This window comes from Eubalaena glacialis, chromosome 3 (assembly GCF_028564815.1).
Source record: "Eubalaena glacialis isolate mEubGla1 chromosome 3, mEubGla1.1.hap2.+ XY, whole genome shotgun sequence".
NCBI classification, from domain to species: Eukaryota; Metazoa; Chordata; class Mammalia; order Artiodactyla; family Balaenidae; genus Eubalaena; species Eubalaena glacialis.
Window position 1 is genome coordinate 80,538,062 of NC_083718.1, and position 19,657 is coordinate 80,557,718.

The 19,657-nt window shown below is 49.1% G+C and overlaps 3 protein-coding genes across 5 annotated transcripts in view; 2 read left to right on the forward strand and 1 right to left on the reverse strand.

Moving 5' to 3' along the window:
• Positions 1-5,940: 5,940 nt before the first annotated feature.
• Positions 5,941-8,901, forward strand: GLMP (glycosylated lysosomal membrane protein). Of its 2 annotated transcripts, XM_061183299.1 has the most exons (6): positions 5,941-6,039; positions 6,551-6,808; positions 7,012-7,212; positions 7,337-7,555; positions 8,028-8,284; positions 8,399-8,901. In XM_061183299.1, the coding sequence occupies exons 1-6, from the start codon at positions 5,962-5,964 to the stop codon at positions 8,562-8,564; spliced, it is 1,179 nt and encodes a 392-aa protein (XP_061039282.1). In that variant the 5' UTR covers positions 5,941-5,961; the 3' UTR covers positions 8,565-8,901. The 2 variants fall into 2 exon arrangements, with proteins under 2 accessions (XP_061039282.1, XP_061039283.1); XM_061183300.1 differs by lacking the exon at positions 8,028-8,284.
• Positions 8,902-9,836: 935 nt separating this feature from the next.
• TMEM79 (transmembrane protein 79) lies at positions 9,837-14,854 on the reverse strand. Its single transcript, XM_061183301.1, has 4 exons — positions 14,771-14,854; positions 13,178-13,979; positions 12,684-12,897; positions 9,837-10,234 (listed from the first exon to the last, which is right to left on the reverse strand). Exons 2-4 carry the CDS (start codon positions 13,935-13,937, stop codon positions 10,021-10,023), a joined length of 1,188 nt encoding a protein of 395 aa, XP_061039284.1. The 5' UTR covers positions 13,938-13,979; positions 14,771-14,854; the 3' UTR covers positions 9,837-10,020.
• Positions 14,855-16,601: 1,747 nt separating this feature from the next.
• SMG5 (SMG5 nonsense mediated mRNA decay factor) overlaps positions 16,602-19,657 on the forward strand; it is a 28,401-nt gene continuing 25,345 nt past the window's right edge. For both annotated transcript variants that reach the window (XM_061183310.1, XM_061183311.1), the window contains exon 1: positions 16,602-16,822. In XM_061183310.1, coding sequence (XP_061039293.1) covers positions 16,749-16,822 — 74 coding nt within the window. In that variant the 5' untranslated portion in view covers positions 16,602-16,748. The remainder of the gene's footprint in view (positions 16,823-19,657) is intronic.

Genomic DNA, 19,657 nt, shown 5'->3' on the forward strand with positions numbered 1-19,657 from the left:
CTCTGAAATAAGCCTACCTATATTTTGCTGAAATCCCTGTGTCTTTACTTGCAGTGTTAATTCCCTTAGAGCTTTAAGACCTTAAAGAAAGATGAGTTAATTCTCAAGTAAATAAAAAGATCTTGAAGAAGTAGTGCTTGAAAGATCTGAGAAGTTACGGAGGGAGGAATTGCCTCCCATTTGTTCCTTAACACCTTTCTGGGTCCATTCTGGTTTCAGCTGTAATGGTTAAGCACTTGGATAATTGTACATAGTAGTCTTCCCTGCTGTCATCAGTGCCTCTTTCTTCTTTAAGACTTACAATGTCTCCTGAACCTATGAAAATTCCTCCTGGCATGTTAGATCAATCTGTACTCTTCAGTCTAGCTTTCAAAGCCCCTTTGTGCTGTTCAAAGCCTAAATTTAACAGTGATTAAAGGCTACCCAAGCCACTTTGTTGCCTGCATGAACTCTAAGTGATTCCATGAACACAACTTTGCTGCCACCTTGACTTTGTCATGGTTCTTCCCTGTCAAATTCCTGGATTCAACTAAGTCCCATTCCACACCCCGCCCCCCCCTAAAGTGGTGTATTGGGGGTGGTGGGGAGACTTGAATTCCTATTTACTGAAACCCTTTGAACTCAGCCAAGACTCTTGCTTATATCCTTGCTTGTCAAGTCCAGAGTTGATAACCTCAGAGGGTACAAGTACTTTTTTTCTCAGGAAAAGTGAAAGTTTTTTTTTTAAGTTTTATTGAAGTATAGTTGATTTACAATTTTTTTAAAGTTCCAAAAGAATATTTATTAAATACAGAAAAATAGAAATGATTTTCTAAAGAATCCAAAGCCCCTTTATCTGAATCCAACCACTGTTAATATTTTGTTATCTTTACTTCCAGTGTTATTTCTGTGCAACTTTATTTATTGAAAAAGAAAAAAGAAAAAATAGGAACAGAAAAAGCTCAACACATATAGAACATTTTTTTCATCTGTTAGTTTCACTTAGCATTAGGGTCAGAGGCATTTTCTCATGGCATTATAACTTCTCTGTAAATGTTTTTTTTTTTAACATCTTTATTGAAATATAATTGCTTTACAATGGTGTGTTAGTTTCTGCTTTATAACAAAGTGAATCAACTATACATATACATATATCCCCATATCTCCTCCCTTTTGCATCTCCCTCCCACCCTCCCTGTCCCACCCCTCTAGGTGGTCACAAAGCACCAAGCTGATCTGCCTGTGCTATGTGGCTGCTTCTGTTGTACAGCAAAGTGACATATCTTTTTCGTATTCTTTTCCATTCTGGCTTATCACAGGATAATGAATGTAGTTCCTTGTGCTATATACAGTAGGACCTTGTTTATCCATTCTGTATGTAATAGTATGCATATGCTAATCCCAAACTCCCAATCCTTCCCTCCCCGACCCCCACCCCTTAACTAACAACCACAAGTCTGTTCTCTATGTCTGTGAGTCTGTTTCTGTTCCGTAGATATGTTCATTTGTGTGTTTTTTTCTTTCTTTTTTGGCCACACCGCACAGCATGCGGGATCTTATTTCCCTGACCAGGGATCGAACCCATGCCCCCTGCAGTGGAAGCACAGATTCTTAACCACTGGACCACCAGGGAAGTCCTGTGTTGTATTTTAGATTCCACATGTAAGTGATATCATATGGTACTTGTCTTTTTCTGACTTACTTCGCTTAGTATGGTAATCTCTAGGTCCATCCATGTTGCTGCAAGTGGCACTATTTCATTCTTTTTTATGGGTAATATTCCTGTGTGTGTGTGTGTGTGTGTGTGTGTGTGTGTGTATACCACATCTTGTTTATCCATTCATCTGTTGATGGACATTTAGGTTGTTTCCATGTCTTGGCAATTGTAAATAGTCCTGCTATAGGGGGTGCATGTATCTTTTTAAATTATAGTTTCGTTTGGGTGTATGTCCAGTAGTGGGATTGCTGGATCACATGGCAACTCTATTTTCAGTTTTTTGAGGAACCTCCATACTGTTTCCCATAGTGGCTGCACCAATTTCTATTCCCACCAACAGTGTAAGAGGGTTCTCTTTTCTCCACCCCCTCTCCAACATTTATTATTTGTAGACTTTTTTTTCTTTTTTCCTTTTTCTTTTTTCTAGCCGCACTGCGATGTGCGGGATCTTAGTTCCCCAACCAGGGATCGAACCTGTGCTGCCTGCAGTGGAAGCACGGAGTCTTAACCACTGGACCACCAGGAAAGTGCCCTTGTAAACTTTTTAATGATGGCCATTCTGACTGGTGTGAGGTGGTACCTCATTGTAGGTTTTTCTTTATGTATAGTTAATTTTTATTGCAGTATGGTTGATTTACTGTAGTTTTTTTTTTTTTTTTTTTTTTTTTTTTTTTTTTTTTATTTATGGCTGTGTTGGGTCTTTGTTTCTGTGCAAGGGCTTTCTCCAGTTGTGGCAAGCGGGGGCCACTCTTCATCGCGGTGCGCAGGCCTCTCACTATCGCGGCCTCTCGTTGCGGAGCACAGGCTCCAGACGCGCAGGCTCAGTAATTGTGGCTCATGGGCCCAGTTGCTCCGCGGCATGTGGGATCTTCCCAGACCAGGGCTCGAACCCGTATCTCTTGCATTGGCAGGCAGATTCTCAACCACTGCGCCACCAGGGAAGCCCTACTGTAGTTTTGATTTGCATTTCTTTAATAATTAGCGATGATGAGCATCTTTTCATCTGCCTATTGGCCATCTGTATGTCTTCTTTGGAGGAATGTCTATTTAGGTCTTCTGCCCATTTTTCAATTGGGTTGTTTGTTTTTTTTGTTATGGAGTTGTATGAGCTGTTTGTATATTTTGGAAATTAATCCCTTGTTGGTTGCATCATTTGCAGATATTTTCCCCCAGTACATAGGTTGTCTTTTCGTTTTGTTTATGGTTTCCTTTGTACAGAAGCTTGTAAGTTTGATTAGGTCCCATTTGTTTATTTTTGCTTTTATTTCTATTGCCTTGGGAGACTGACCTAAGAAAACATTGGTACAATTTATGTCAGAGAATGTTTTGCCTATGTTCTCTTCTAAGACTTTTATGGTGTCATGTCTTATATTTAAGTCTTAAGCCATTTTGAGGTTTTTTTTTGAGTATGGTGTGAGGGTGTGTTCTAACTTCATTGATTTACACGTGGCTATCTAACTTTTCCAATACCACTTGCTGAAGATACTGTGTTTTCCCCATTGTATGTTCTTGCCTCCTTTGTCAAAGATTAATTATCTATAGGTGTGTGGGTTTATTTCTGGGCTCTCTATTCTGTTCCATTGATCCATATGTCTGTTTTTGTGCCAATACCACGCTGTTTTCTTTTTTTTTTTTTTAATTTTTTGGCCATACTGCACAGCTTGTGGGATCTTAGTTCCCCAACCAGGGACTGAACCCCCGCCCCCTGCAGTGGAAGCATGGAATCTTAACCACTGGACTGCCAGGGAAGTCCAATACCACACTGTTTTGATTACTGTAGCTTTGTAGTATTGTCTGAAGTCTGGGAGGGCTATGCCTCCTGCTTTGTTCTTTTTCCTAAGGATTGCTTTGGCAATTCTGGGTCTTTTATGGTTCCATATACATTTTAGGATTATTTGTTCTAGTTCTGTGAAAAATGTCATGGGTAATTTGATAGGGATCGCATTAAATCTGTAGATTGCTTTGGGTAGTAAGGCCAGAAAAATGAAAGTTTTTAAGGAAACTTGAGTTTATCCTAGAGTAGCCATTTGGGGGAAAAAATGAAATTGGATCCTTTCTTCGTTTATTACAGCAAAATTAATTCCAGGCAACTGAAAGATTTAAATATAAGAGTACTAGAAGAAGACATGAGATTTAAAAACATACTTACCAGGGGAATTCCCTGGCAATCCAGTGGTTAGGACTCTGCGCTTTCACTACCAAGGGCACGGGTTCCATCCCTGGTCAGGGAACTAAGATCCTGCAAGTTGCACAGTGTGGCTGTAAGTAAGTAAGTAAATAAATAAATACTTATCAGAGTGGGGAAAAATAATAAATGTAACTACATAGAATATTTGCATGGCAAAAAAAGAACAAATGGGAGAGGGAGGATGATGTTTGCAACAGTACAAGAGTTGATTTCCTTGAACTTTTAGAACTTGACCATTAAGAAGATAGGGCCTCAGAAAAATAGGCAAAGGGTATAAATAGCTCCAGAGAAGCAAAAAATAAATGACTAATAAAACATGAAGAGATGTTTAACCTTATTCATAGGGAAATGCAAATTAAGTTTGGTAAGCACTTGCCAGGGTGTGGTGGAAGTGGGCTCTCAAACATGGTTTGAGTGTCAATTGATGAACCTCATAGAGGGCAACTTGACTGGGCAATTCTACTCCTGGGTATTTATCCTATAGATTTGGTTACAAATATGTATGAAATGCTTTTCATACAGGGATATTCCTTTCAGTGTTGTTTGCCATAGCAAAATGTTGGATACTATCAAGGTTCTGGCTAAATATACCCATGGAACGTCCCCCCTGCAATGAAAGACTGGAGAATGAGACAACTCCAAGTGCATTGATACAGAACATTCCTCAATATATAAGTGAAAAAACAAACTGCAGAACAGTGGATTCCATTGTATCTTATTATACATATGTATATGTGTATATATATGTATATGTATATATGTATTATCAAGTGTGCACACACACACACACACACACACACACACACTTGAGGGACTTCCCTGGCAGTCCAGTGGTTAAGACTGCACTTCCACTGCAGGGGGCACGGGTTCAATCCCTGGTCGGGGAACTAAGATCCCACATGCCACATGGCGTGGCCAAAAAAACAAAACAAAACATACACTTGAGCATGCATAGAATATTTTATGAAGGACACATGAGAAACTGATAATAGTGGTTGTCTCAAGGAAGGACCCAGGTTGCTGGGGAATAGGGATGGTACCCTTTGGTACCTTATGAATATTGTACTGTATGCATTTTTTATTAGCCAAAATGATTTTAGGATTAAGCAAAACAAACAAACAAACAACAAAACAAAACAAAACAAGAAAGGACTTCCCAGGTGGTGCAGTGGTTAAGAATCCGCCTGCCAATACAGGGGACACGGGTTCGATCCCTGGTCCGGGAAGATCCCACATGCCGCAGAACAACTAAGCCTGTGCACCACAACTACTGAGCCCACGTGCTGCAACTACTGAAGCCTGTGCGCTCTAGGGCCCACGCGTCGCAATGAAGCCCATGCGCCTAGAGCCCGTGCTCCGCAACAAGAGAAGCCACCGCAGTGAGAAGCCCGTGCACTGCAATGAAGATTAGCCCCCACTTGCCGCAACTAGAGAAAGACCGCGCGCAGCAACAAAGACCCAACGCAGCCAAAAAATAAATAAAATTTAAAAATTAAAGAAAAAAAACAAGAAAAATAAAAAGTGCATTCATTCAGCCAGACATGAACTCCCTCCTATGACAATTATGTATCACTTTCATGTCCTGTTTTCTGAGGTTTCTTTTCTCCACAATAAAATTGTGAGCTCTTCCAGGATAAGGACCTGCATAGCTGGGGGCTCAATAAATATTAAAAATTGACAAAAAGAACCCTCTGAGGTGTGTTATCTCTCCCATCGAATTCCTTCAAATTCTTCTCTGTGCCTTCCCTGCCACAGAGTCATTCTATAGATTACATTTGGATGTTGAATCCAGACATCATGCCTGCTTATAGGTAACTTTAGCGGGACCAGTTGGGTAGGAGAGGTTGGGAGTATGTCTGCAGATCTAGCCTGGGATGACTTGCTTGCCAGGTCAGTTGGGGATGACGAACTCCTAACCTTTCTGATTCTATTCTCACTCACAAATCTGGGTTAAGGGAGGCGGTCTCTTTAAGAACTGTTGTGATGGTCCCGCCCTTTAAAGAGATCAGCTGAATCTGTGAGTCACATGATTTCAGCGTCTCTTCCGCCCTCTGAAGTCGGGACTGCCTGAGAAGCTATGAGGAGCCCCGTGCTCCTCCTGAGTCTACTTCTGACAGCAGCTCCGTTTGGCCTTCTGGGGGAGGAGACCCGCCAGGTGAGGGGCTAGAGCAATAGGTGTTTCAGGATATGCTACCTTGAAGGGTGGTTGGAATCTAGGGCAAACAATTGGTGGGGGTGGAGCGTGCTTGCATTGACGAAAGAGTTTTTTCAAACTGGGGGTCGGAGCAGCCGTGGGTCACGGGACAGGATTGTGGAGTAGGGTGGATGTGAGGGCTTCCTGTCTTCCGGTGAAACCTGGACCTGACTTAGCCCTGAGTGAGCCAGGTCCAAGCAAGTGTTGGATCTTTTTCTTCCTCTTAGCCCTGTGCCCTGATCTCTCCACCAGGGTCAAGGCAGTTCTGGCTCTACCCACCTCTCCTCCACCCCACCTCTGCCCCTTACAACAAGGTTCTGTTAGCTCCCACAAGCATTCCTCTTGCCTAGGCCCCCAAGGTCCCACCCTTTCCCCATCATTTTCCAAGGCCCCTCTCCTTATCCCCAAACTTCTTTGCCCTGTGTCTCTTCCTGATCCTGTTCACTTGACCCTCCACTGCTCCATGTTCCAGGTGTCTCTGAAGGTCATCTCTGACTGGCTGGACCCTTCCCAGAACCTGCTTCATATCCAGGCAGTGGGTGCCACTTCCACCCTGCACTATGTGTGGAGCAGCCTGGGACCTCCAGCCGTGCTGCTGGTGGCCACCAACACCCCCAACAGCACCCTGCGTGTCAACTGGACCCTCCTGATTTCCTCTGAGCCTGACGGGGGCCTCATGGTGCTCCCCAAGGAGAGCATCCAATTTTCTTCTGCCCTTGTCTTTACCAGGGTGAGGAGGTTGGGGGAGAACCAAGGGGAAGAGTGCAGAGGAGAGGGTTCATTTGAGTTAGAGGGAGAAACTGAAGACTGGGGGTAGGTGAAGTAAAGTCAGGTATGAGAGCCTGGGGTGGGGCCAGTGAACAGGGGGTGGTGGTGATTCAGGAGAAAGCTGGACTCAGGCAAGCCTAATCCTTCCCCACCCCCACCCGCCAGCTGTTTGAGTTTGACAGCACCAACACATCCGATGCAGCCGCCAAGCCTCCAGGAAAATCATATCCCCCATACTCCTTGGCCGATTTCTCCTGGGACAACATCACTGACTCATTGGATCCTGCCACCCTGAGCGCCACATTTCGAGGCCACCCCATTCATGACCCCACTGGGGCTTTTGCCAATGGCAGCCTGGCCTTCAGGGTAAGGGTATGGGGAATCAGAACTCAAAAGGCTGGTTTACGAGGGTGGGAGTTAATGATGGGGGTCACCTTCAAACACAGGCATCCACCTGCTTCCCACACCTCCCATGCCTCTTCCATCCTAGGTTCAGGCCTTCTCCAGATCTGGCCGACCAGCCCAACCCCCTCGCCTCCTGCACACAGCGGACACCTGCCAGCTAGAGGTGGACCTGGTTGGGGCCTCTCCCCGGGGAAACCACTCCTTGTTTGGGCTGGAGGTAGCCACGTTGGGCCATGGCCCTGACTGCCCCTCAGTGCAGGAGCAGCACTCCATCGATGATGAATATGCACCTGCCGTCTTCCAGGTCAGGCTTCCAGCAGAGAAGCAGATGGGTGTGGGGTGAAGGGGGACCCCATTAGGACCTCAGAGAGTCATTCAACCATTTACCATTTAGCAACACTTTATTCAGCTCCTTTAAGTGCTGGGCACTGTGCTAATGAATTTAACCCAGTCTCTGCTCTCAGTGGAGAAGCCAGAGGGAAGGCGGTACAGTGTGACTAGTGCTCTGACAGATGGGATTTGCAAAGGCCCGGGGGTCCAAAGGAGGGAGCTGAGTGCCGGCTTGCTGAGTGTTGAGGCTGGAAAAGGACCCAGTGCCATCCAGTCCAGCTCCCCTTTCTACAGAGGAGAGATTGATGCAAACAGCCTGTGAGTTCTAGAACCAGGCCTAGGATTCAGGACAACTCGTGACAGACGGAGGCTGGGAAAGGGTGGGGGAACAGAAAGGTCGGGCACCACTGGTCCTCCTCATCCTGCCTGTTTGCCTTTCTCCCCAGTTGGACCAGCTGCTATGGGGCTCCCTCCCATCAGGCTTCATGCAGTGGCGACCAGTGGCTTTCTCCCAGAAGCAGGGGGGCCGGGAATCAGCCATGCCCTGCCAAGCTTCCCCTCTTTACCCCACCTTGGCATACCTTCTCCCCCAGTCACCCATTGTCCGAGCCTTCTTTGGGTCCCTGAACAACTTCTGTGCCTTCAATCTGACATTTGGGGCTTCCACAGGCCCTGGCTACTGGGACCAACACTACCTCAGCTGGTGAGAGTCAGGGCCTGGGCCAAGGGTTTGGGAGGTCGAAGTGGAGGAGGGTTGGGCCTCTCGGCCTTCCCTCCTAAGCCTGCTCACCTCTCTTTCTCACTCTGCTTGCTCTAGGTCCATGCTCCTGGGTGTGGGCACCCCTCCAGTAGATGCCTTGTCCTCGCTAGTCCTAGGCATCGTGGCAGTGGCCCTGGGTGCTCCAGCGCTCATGCTGCTGGCAGGAGGCGTGTTTCTGCTGCTGGGCCACAAGTGGTACTCAGAATACCAGCCTATAAATTGAGGCCTGCTCTCTAGAGGGAAGGACATTACTGGACCTGCCTTGCTGGTCTGCAGGTTTGAGGGTCAGTATTACCAGCCAGCTGCTCCCTTTTCCCATCTTGCTTTTCTGCAGAACCTCAGAGACCAGCCTCAACTTCCTGCGGACCCAGGTGGGGCTTCCTTCAAACTTTGAGGAGGCACCAGGGACAGAGTGATTGCTAGAGGGAGGGTCCCCTCAGCGTTGCCTCCCCGCCCCTCCACCCCCCATTTCCCTTGAATGGGACTCACAGGCCTAAATGAGAGGGCTTCTGACTTGTCTGCTACCCTGGAGGGCATGAAATAGACTAAGTTTTTCCCCAGGGCTTGTCTCTCAGTGTGTGAGTGTTGCTGGGTCTGGTTCCAGGGAATGAGAGGGCTGGAGGTGGGCATGGAAGGCAATTTCTTGTTTGCAGCACCAGTTCTTCCCCAGGCCCAGTTCTCTCCCTTGCCATGGGACCAGGCTCCTGCCAGCCACTCTTCAGCACGCGGAGCTGGGAGGTCTCTGGTGCAGTCTGAATCCAACAAGGAAGGGACACTTGAGACGAGGGCGCACACACGAAGGAAGAGCCAAGGAAGACAGTGGTAGTTGTTTATTGTTACACACACATTCATATGGGGTTAACATCAACCACTATGTCTTCCAACCACTCCCAGCCACCACAGGTATGGGTGCGCGCGCACACACACACACACACACACGCCCCCCCCACACACATACACACACATGCCCACACACACACACACACACACACATGCCTCTTGGGAGGCAGGTTTCCCTGTCTGCTCCTCTTCCCATGAGAGAGGTATGACTTCTGGGAAGTTTGGAGGTGCAAGGTTACAGGGACCTAAAGGGTTGGAAGGGAGGAGGCAGCCACACTGGATTGGGACAGCTGTAATTGACTTGACTGAGGCTCAAGAGCCTATATGGCCAGTCATGGAGGGTCCTGAACCCAGGTCCCCAGGAAGGTTTTCACCAAACGTGAACGTCCTATTTGATCTGATGCCCAGCCATTACCTTTAGGCATGGGCAAGGTTTCTAGTCTCTTTGAGGCCCTCTGCTTAGACACCCAGCACAGAAATGGTCAGAGTTTTGGCTGTGGCTCTGCTGGCTGCCTCACAGGAGGCTGGGCAGTGGAGCAGAGTCCAGCCATTGTGGGCCCTAGTGGCAGTGGTGGGAGGCTGCTCAGGAAGGAACCATGCCTCTGCTCCTGGTCCTGTGCCCTCAGCATCCTTAAGGAACATGGCTGTCCACCTCTTTCCCTGAAAGAATGTCTGAGTCCCTCCTGCCTAATTGTCCCAGGCTCCAAAGGTGAAGGGGAGTGCCCCAACTCGGAGAGCAGGGGACAGTCCAGGCTCTGATTGGATGGGACCCATGTCGGGGCAGTAGGTGGGTTCATCCCACCCAGGTACCAGGGCTGGGAGCAAAGGGGTGGGGCGGCTTAGCCCCAGGAGCGAGGCCTGTGGTCTGAGGCCGAGCGGGCGTGGTCAGGGTAGTCCAGGCGGCTCTCGGAGGCAGTGAGCATGCGTTCGGGCTCCACCACGAACATATAGTAGAGGTTCCACACCAGCATGGACAGCAGGGGCAGGAATGTCAGGCCGTAGCCAAAGCCTCGGAAGGAGCGGCCCACGGCAAAGGTCAGCCAGTATATCAGCCTGGGAAGCAAGAAAAGATCGGGCTTTCCTTGAGGGGAGTACATGAGCTAACTGGCAACAGGCTGATGATGGGGAGAATACAAAGTGAAGGCAGCAGATGGGTGTTGGTCAGCACAACTGATACCTCTAAAGACAGCCAGTGTTTATGTACTTACCATGTGCCAGGCATGGTACCAATTACTTTAGGGGCACTGTTTAATTTAATTTAGACCCCCACATCTCTATGAAGTGTGTATATTATTCACCTCCCTCTTTGTTTACTTTTCAAATTTTAATTAAAAATTTTTGAGTAGGCAGTATACATTTACATGATTCAAAATTCAAAGGTACCAGTGAGCATAGTAAAATGTCTTCCTTTACTGATTCCCAGATACCCTATTCTCGTCCTTCACCTTCTCCCCTCTGTTCCACTCCCACCCCAGACATCCAATATTATGGTTTCTTGTACATCGTGATGTTTTCTGTACATATGAGTGAAAAGATTTATGTTTTCCTTTTCCCTTTTTTTTTTGGACGTTTGGTAGCATACTAAATATAGAGATTGTTCTGCACATTGATTTTTTTTCCCTCATTTAATGTATCTTGGAGATTGTGTTATATTAGTATATAAACAGCTTCATTATTTCACAGCTGCAGTACATTCCATTGTATTTACTTCCCGTTTTGCAGATGAAGAAACTAAGATTCCAAAAGGGTTAAGTAAGACTGGTCCAAAGTCACACATTGGGGAAATAGTAAAACCATGGTTTGAACCCATGCCTGTTCATCACCCCGTCTCCTGCCATTTTAGAGGGGCTGAGGGAAAGAAGAGAGTAAGGAAACCAGCTTCAAGAGAGCTTGAAGCCCAGAGGGACGGACTAAGCACAACCAAATTTCCCCTCTTGGAAGATCCATTCAAAATACACACTCCTCAGTGGCGGGAGGGCAGCAGCTTCCTCTTAATATATGAAGGATCACTTATTACAAAATTGTGATGTCTCTATTTTTTTACCTGGGAAATGGAGGAAAGAGTAACTGCTGATTCTCTACTGCACCAGGAGGCAGCATAGCTTAATAATAATATAAAAGTTCACATTTAGTGAACACTTACCAAGTACTAGACTATTGCAAGCACTCTACATGAATTAACTAACTTAATCTTCACAATAACTCCATTTTACAGATGATGAAACTGAGGCACAAAATACTTAAGTAACTTGCCCATGGTAGAGAAGAAGGACCCTGGATGAGAGAAGGAAGGGACCTGGGTTCTAGTCCTGCCTCTGCTGCTGACTGACCTACGCGACTCTTCTCCCCCAATCTGTAGTCACTTTCTCTCTGTAAAATGGGTAAGATGGACCAGACAATTGCTGGTCCTTTAGCTCCCTGATGATTCTTGGTGCTTAAACCAACTTCTGTCTGAGACCAGCATTCCCCGAGAGGGAGATGGGAGGTTGAGTTACATGAGCAGGAACATATTTATCTTGGGAAACATCTACTGGGAGAACTTGCAGGGCTGCATGATGGTCAGGAGGCTGGTGGGACAAATGACCACTAGACTACAGTCAGAAGTGACAGGAAGACAGATTTAAGCTAAATAAGAAGAATGCTTTAGCAGTTAAAGCTACCTGGAATGCTATATGGAAAATAACAAAAGGAAATGTATTAGGGGAAAAAATGGAAAGGCCTGCATTTGGCTTCAGAAATTCAAAGGTGCCTTCTGGGTTAACAGTAGTTCACATGAAAACACCCCTAAGGATTTCAGGTGCCTACAAATTCTAAATGAAAGCAGAGTAATGAGGCTGCCATGAGACCTATGTGGCCTTGGCTTGTATGAACAGGACAATACCCTTGACCAGCCCCCATCCCTCCCATTTGACAAGCAGGAGAATTTCCTGCCTCGAGGGAAGGACACAGGATAGTGAAGGGACCAGGGCCATTTAGCAAAGTAAACACTGGGGAAGCAGAGTGTTGGAGTGGGGGAATTGAGAGCTGTTGTCAAAGATCTGAATTTGTCTAGGCAACTACAGAGGTCAGAGTTCAGGGCAGCAGTTTTTAGCACAATATAAAAAAGGACTTTCTAATAATTAGGACTTTTGAAAAATGAAACAAGACTGCCTTATAAAGAACTAAGCACTTGGTCACAGGGGCTGTTCAACCAATGTTCAGCCAATGGCCACCTGACCAGAGTGCCACAGAGGAGTGGCTGCAATGGGTGGGAGGTTGGTCTAGGTGACACCTGAAAGCCCTTCCAGTTCTAGGTTGATACATGTATCTTATGAAAGACATACGAGCTGATCACCTGCTACCAGGTGAGGTAAAGTGCAAGCAAGAAAGTGACTCAACTTTCCGGGGTGCACATTCGGGCTGATGCAGAGTCCAGAAAGCTCCCTGGCTCCCCAGACATTCAGATGCCTGGGTCTCTTGAGCACCAGCACCTCCCTCTGCCCCACCCCCGGCCCCAACTCACCGGGAGATGGCAAAGAGACCAGTGAGCAGAGGCAGCAGTTTGAGGGTATCTTGGGGCAGGTAGGTGGAAAGCACGGCCAGGTTGAAGAAGTAGAGGATGAAGAGCTGGACCGACTGGGCCACATATCGCCGGTGGATCTCCACCTCCCGCCATGGCTCCCCAAAGGGCCGCAGGGCAGAAAAGCACAACAGGCTCAGCCCGTACACCAGGATCCCTGGGTCGGGTTGGAGGACACATAGGGTCAGGAGAGGAGCGGCAGGCAGGAAGCTGGGGGCAGGGTTCATAGCAGAGAGCTCATGGGCATGGACTCTGCACCGTGGGTGGGGCTGAGGTGGTCCTGGGAGGAGGTGGGCACACAGGGGTGACAGGGTGTGGGAGGCCCTGAGGGTCCAGGTCTAGTGAAGGGAAACTCTCCTGCTCCCCAAGCCAGGGAGGCCCTGCCCTCCAGCCCAGCTCCCACATGCCCCCTCCCTTCTTGCAGGGCCCAGGCTCACCCAGTACAATGGGGAAGGTGGCAAAGACCCCGCAGCGCAGCGTGTAGATGAGGCGGGAACTCATGGTCGGCAGGCGCGGGGCATCGAAGGGCAGGAAGGCATATGCCCCATAGAGCAGGCAGGGGAAGAGGATGAGGGCGGCTCCCACCGAGGCCATGGCCCACAGCCCCTCATGGCCTCCACATCCCCTGCAGCACCCACAGGAGTACCCAGGCGGCCTCACCACTGCCTCGGCCCACTTGCGCTCCGGGGGCTCAGGGTGGGTGGCCCGGGTGGGCAGGAATGTCTGGCGGTGCTCACCCTCACTGGCCTCACAGCACACAATGAGGTCTTCCTGGGGCCGCTGCTCAATGCACTGTAGGTCGATGGGCACGAAGGCCCGGGCCACCTTCTCGGGCAGCAGGCTGGCGTCATCTTCGGGCAACTCCTCTAGCTTGGTGGGTGGCTCTGACTCAAGGGGCTCAGGCTCAATGTTCCTCCAGCCAGGGGGATCTGAGAACGGGGCACTGGGCTGGGGGCCAGTCCCCCAGGGCAAGGTGGCAGCCTCACTTACTGTGCTGTCTAGACCATCCTCCGTCCCCTCTCCGGCTGTGGGAGACCCAGCTGAAGATCCCGCTCTGGAGGACTCAGCTCCAGGGGACTCAACCCCATCTTCCCCTTCCAGCTTCCGGCCATTGGGGACCAAAGCCTGGGGTGGGCTCTTCTCCAGGGCCTCGGGCCCCTTCACTTCCAGCAGGGCCAGGGTCTCGGGTTCTGTCATCCTGGGGCTTCACTTCTGGGGTCTACCGCAGGTCATGTCACCCTGGAGGGAGTAAAGTTCTGTCAGAAGCTGCCGTCCTCTGGCCCTCAGGAGGGGTTGACAGAACTGGAAGTCTCCAGGGCAGCTGGCCTCGTGGGCTTTAGTCCTTTCTGGGACCTTAGGGAGAACATGGTCCGGAGGAAGGTGTTGAAACAGAGGGAGGCAGGAGGGAAGTGAGAGCCGAAATGGAGGCACCCTTTCGACATCAAATGCTAATCAGCAGGAGAGGGTGAGTCAGGGGGCACAGGCGCTGGCAGCTGTGGCCTCAGCCAGCCGCCACCCACACCTTCTACCCCCTCCACCAAAACCCCTGGGGTCATGGCCACCCTAATGCAGGAATGGGTGGAAAAGGAGAGGTCTAGAATTTTGCCAAGGATTTTATTCCCGCTAAGGATCTTCTGTGGACAGAGAAGCTGCCCCTTCACTTCCACACCTCCTATTCCCCTGCAGATCCCCAAATGGAACTCTCCTGGCAACTGATACCAATGATTTGCCAAGAGATCTGTCCCAAGGAGCTGGCAATAGCAGTGCATCCTGTTCTTTTGTCTCCAATCTGGATACCTGGTCAGTTTCCAAACTTCTCAGTAACCCACCCACAACGTCTCCGGAGGGCCTGGGTCTGTTCATTCTGACCTCTAAGTCTAATCAAGGCTGTTTCCCATGCCTCCTCTCTGGTCTTTCTTCCCTCCCTGCTGCCCTCCATCTCACTGCTTCTGGTTGGGGCTGATTCCCCTCTCTCCACCTCCTCAAGGATCTCCTAACCCTTAGTGTTTGGACCCATGACACCCACTTACTTTCCATCTGGAGAGAGGTGGAGGGTCCCCAGCGTCCGGGAAGGAGCTGCCCAGCTTCCTGCTGGCTCTGCGAGTATTCCTCTCAGTCTCCCTCCCTTTACCTGTGTCTCCAAACCAGTCTGACCAGAGCAGGTGGGGCCCAGTTTAAAGGGGCAGGCCCCGCCCTGCTGAATCTGCCGACAGAAAAAGCATTAAAGGAGGACTTTCATCCTTTCTGAAAGTGGGGGTGCAGCTGATCATAGGGGTAAGTGTGTGTTCTAGCAACATGGGATGCATAGGAACCCCCAGCACAGGAAAGCAAAGGAGGAAGAAGTGGGTTTGAGCATCAGAGGGTGCTTGGAGTAGACTGGGATACCCAAAAGAGGTTGAATTTCTACACTTATTCATTCAATATTTATTGAGCACCTATTATTAGCTAGGCACAGACACAGGAAAGAACAAGATGACAGGCAAAGTGTCTGTGCTTGGGACTTCCCTGGTGGCGCAGTGGTTAAGAGTCCGCCTGCCAATGCAGCGTGCACGGGTTCTATCTCTGGTCGGGGAAGAGCCCAGATGCTACGGAGCGACTAAGCCTGTGTGCCACAACTACTGAGCCTGTGCTCTAGAGCCTGCGCGCCTAGAACCTGTGATCCACAACAAGAGAAGCCACCGCAATAAGAAGCCCGTGCACCACAACGAAGAGTAGCCCCTGGAAGAGTGGCCCCGCTCGCCGCAACTAGATAAAGCCAGAAAGCCCACGTGCAGCAACAAAGACCCCACGCGGCCAAAAAAAAAAAAAAAAAGTCTCTGCGCTTAAAGAGCTTGTTCTTTTGGGATAACAGATAATAAAGAAGCCTAGCAACTAAACCAATATGACAATTTCAGTAGGGCAAACCTCTTTGCCAAAATGATATTTGAGCTGAGACCTGATGGGAAATCAGGAGAACGAGTGTTCCAAGCAGAGAAACAGCAAGTGAAAGGCCAACAAGTGGGAAAGACAGGTTGTTTCAGGTACAGAAAGAAGGTCGGTGGCTGGAAAAGGAATTTATGTTCCCATTACAGCGGTACACAGGTCCCCTGAACACCTTGCCTTTTAGGCTAGGTTTAAGGTTTAAGAAAGCAATTGGAATCCAAGGTGATCTTTCCGGGGGCAGAACCGCTTACGGGTGTACCTTCTCAGTCCTGTGGATCTTTTCCCCTGAAGTTATTTGAGCTTTGTGAGGGCAGGGACAGTGTCTGGATTGCTCATCTCTGTGTCTCCAGAACCCAGCATTGTGACTGGAAGACAGCAGGTGTTCAATAAATGTTTGCTGTACTGGTGAGAGATGAACATCCAAGTGGAAATCTTTGGGTTGGAGTGCGGGAGCTGAAGGGCCGAGGTGCCTGTACAAGAGTCCTGTATTGGAGGGCCTTACTCTTATGCTATGCTTGACTCTTTCCAAGAAAATTTTCACATACACGTTTTTTGTTTGTTTAAATAATAGGGGAAAAGGGAGAATTGGAATCACCCTAACTAGTAATCTGAAAGAGGCTCGGCTCAGATGGGGCGGGGGTGGGGGGTGCGGGCAGAAGGATGGACCAAATGACCACCGTCGGACAAAGCAAAGTCAAGCTCCTAGCTGTGAGTCCATCTGCCCTGATCCAGCTTAGCCTCGGTTCCCCCGTTCTCTGGCAGCTTTGTCAATAAAGTTTTTCGCAAGGGCTTGCAGAAGCCAGAAAGAGGCCATGCTGCCCAGAGTTAGTTCTGGCAACTTCCCGGGAGGGAAAACGAGTTTCGCGAGATTTGGTAGCGGCAGGCCACTGGCCCGCAACTTCCAGCTGCTATCGCGAGATTTGGCAGGCGGAGGAGGAGCTGTCGCGGGCAGCCGTCTCGCAGCTATGGCGGCCGAGCAGGGCCGGCGGCGGTGGCGGCTGCGGCTACGGCCGGAGTCGGCAGTGGTGGCGGTAGCGGTAGGTGGCGGGGATCTGTGACCGGGAGCCGCCCCCTGTCCCGAGCACCATGAGCCAAGGCCCCCCCACAGGGGAGAGCAGCGAGCCCGAAGCAAAGGTCCTCCACACTAAGCGGCTTTACCGGTGAGACGGGCCGGGGCGTGAGTGCAGTCGCCAAGGGAAGTGGGGGGACCGCGAGGGGCGGGGCCTCCCGGGCGGGCGGGCTCTGGTGCCGGGCTGGGGTGCGGGCGAGGGAGGGGGGGTGCAATTTTGGAGGGCGCAGAAGGGGCGGGGCCCCGTAACCCGGGATTGAGCTGAAAGAAGAAGGAATTGGGTGGGTGGGTGGGTCGGTGGGAGGTTGGGAGGGAAGCACGTGGAGGGATACTTGCCGCAGTGAGCTTGGGGCGGGCACCGAGTTTTGAGGATTTGGGGTAAGAAGGTGGGAATTGGGGACTGCAGGGGTTGGGAAGGTGAGGGTGGGGTCACATATGGGAGAAAAACCCGGAAGGGAATGGTGCTTAGAACCCTGTAAGGACTTACAGGGAAGAGCCCTGGACTGAAATCAAGAGAGCCAGGTTCAGCTCCTTGCTTTGCCATTCTCTCACAGTTTAACCTTGGGCCTCAGTTTTCTCATCCTTAAAAGGAGAGATTTGGATTTGATAGGCTTTGAGGTCCCTTATGGCTCTAGGTTTTGGGAATCGGAATGAAAAGAAAGAGGCTGGAAGACTATTTGTGTTGGACTGGAAGGGCGGTGAAGGACTTTGAGTCCAGAATGTTCTTAGGTCATAGGAGCCCATTTCAGGGCACCTGGGGACTCCTGAGTTCTGCCTTCCTTCCAGCCTCATGACTACAGTCTCTTGCCAGGCAACTTCCATTCCTGGTTTCTGATTTCCACAGTGCCACTCACACTCCTCAACATCTTCAGCCTTTCAGCCCTCTGTTGGGAACAGGCCAGTATGAGCTCTTCCCATCCTGAGTGAGCTCCTCCTGTCCCGAGTCGAGGATTTTTTGTGTGGGGCAACTGAAACATGGGCTCTTGAACTGGATCAAAATAGGTTGAAGCATAGAGACCAAATTGAGTTTTCTGCTTTCTAATAGGGAGTAGGGTTTGGGGTTTTCATTCGGCTCAGGCTCTATAGAACCAGAGGTGTTTGCATGAGAAGACCAGCTTCAGAGCCATGGGCCTCATCTTGACAGTGAAAGAGTCAAGAACATGTTGTCTTTTCCACCCTTGAGTAGGCATCCTGCCTGCTCTGGCTTCCTAAGCCAGAAGGCAGAGGGGAGTATAGGCTGATCCAAAAATAGAAAAGTGATCCAATCTATCAGCCCCTGGGTGCTCACTGTGGGCTGCCCCAAGCAGTCTCCAGGTGGGTGAGCAGTTGGCTGGGATGGCACGTGTGCCTTGTCATGCTGCCGAGTGTCAGTGCTGCCTGTCAGACAGAGCGTGGGCAGTGCTTGCAAGATTCCTTACTTGTCTCCAGCTTTTGGAAATGGCTCTGGTCATCCTTCTAATCATTCACAAATCTTGTTTTTTCTCAAGCCACTGCCCTCACAGAACTGACTGACTTAAGCTAATATGTTTGCATGTGTGGCTTACATGTGTGCATGTGGGTATCTCTGCTGGTAATTGTGTGTTGTTGGCTTTGGGCAGGATGGAAATTTGAGGCAGCGGATCTCTTTTTATTATTTATTATAGCAGTGTTGATTGGTGGGAAGAACTGGGGGAGGAAGGTCTGATTTCTCGGCCCAAGGTAAATATGTTGTTAGACTATGTAACTGTCATCCGACCTTCAGTAAATTTGGGAAATTCCCACAGTCTGTTTACAGAAATGAAATTCTGAAATGTTTTAAGCCCCTCAGAAAAGGCAGCTGGAAAAGGGATGCTGGAAGGGACACAAGCACCAGTTAATTAGGCCAATTTTAACTGTTTTTTTAAAACATATTTTTCTTTTTTAACACTGTTCTAGGCCTAGGATTACAATAGTGAATGAGACACAAGACTGGTGTTTGTAGTTTTTGTTCTAAAGGAGATTACAATTTAGTGGAGGAGCTTAGGGTCTGATGGGAAATGTAGAAGAAAGTGCGGAGACCTCTCAGGTTTAAGAGTTTGCAATTAGAACTTCCTTGAGTAGTGGTTACTAACCTTTTTGAATTGAGAATCTAAGGAAAGCTCTGGGGCCTGTCCATAAAAATACTTAAACACACAGCCTCCTTACATCTGTGCATGGCACTGAAGTTAAAAGCCCTTTCCTGGGGACTAAGCTGGCATATCACTGGTGGCTGCCTGGTGCTGCCCTTGGCATTGAGGTCCAGGATGGCTGAAAGAGCTTGGCTTCCATCTCTAGGCAGCCCAGGAGGTGTTTGGAGAAATGCTGGGCTCTTAAGATTGCCTGTGAGAAGGCCTTGATTACCATCCCACCCACTCAGCTGGGTGTTGGCGGTCACTTCGCCCTGTACAGGACAGCTTTTAGTGGTGTACCACCTGAGCCACCACAAGATGCTAGCCTGCTGTGGCCCACTTTCCCCGGCCCAGGAGCATGTTTCAGTATTCTGAAACAATTTTGGACTGTTTTAGGAATCATCACTCCCTGTTTTTTGGTTGTTTTGTGTCCAGAGCTGTGCCTGATTCACCTGTTCTCACAGCTGCTGTCTGTCCTCTGGGTTTTACCCTTCCAGAGATGATACTTACCTAGGCACCTCTTGGCCATCCATTGTAGAGTTTCCTTGAACTTTTCTCTTAGGGTCTGGAATATCTTCCTCAGGATGAAGACTAACATTTTTTGGTACTTACTGTGTACAAGGCCCTGTTACAAGTGCTTTATATATTAGCTAATTTAACCCTCACAAAGTAGATGATGATATTAACCCCATTTTATAGATGAGAGAACTGACACATAAGGAAGTTAGATTTTTTTTAAGGGTTTTTTTTTTTGGCTGCATTGGGTCTTAGCTGCGGCACGCGGGATCTTCGTTGAGGCA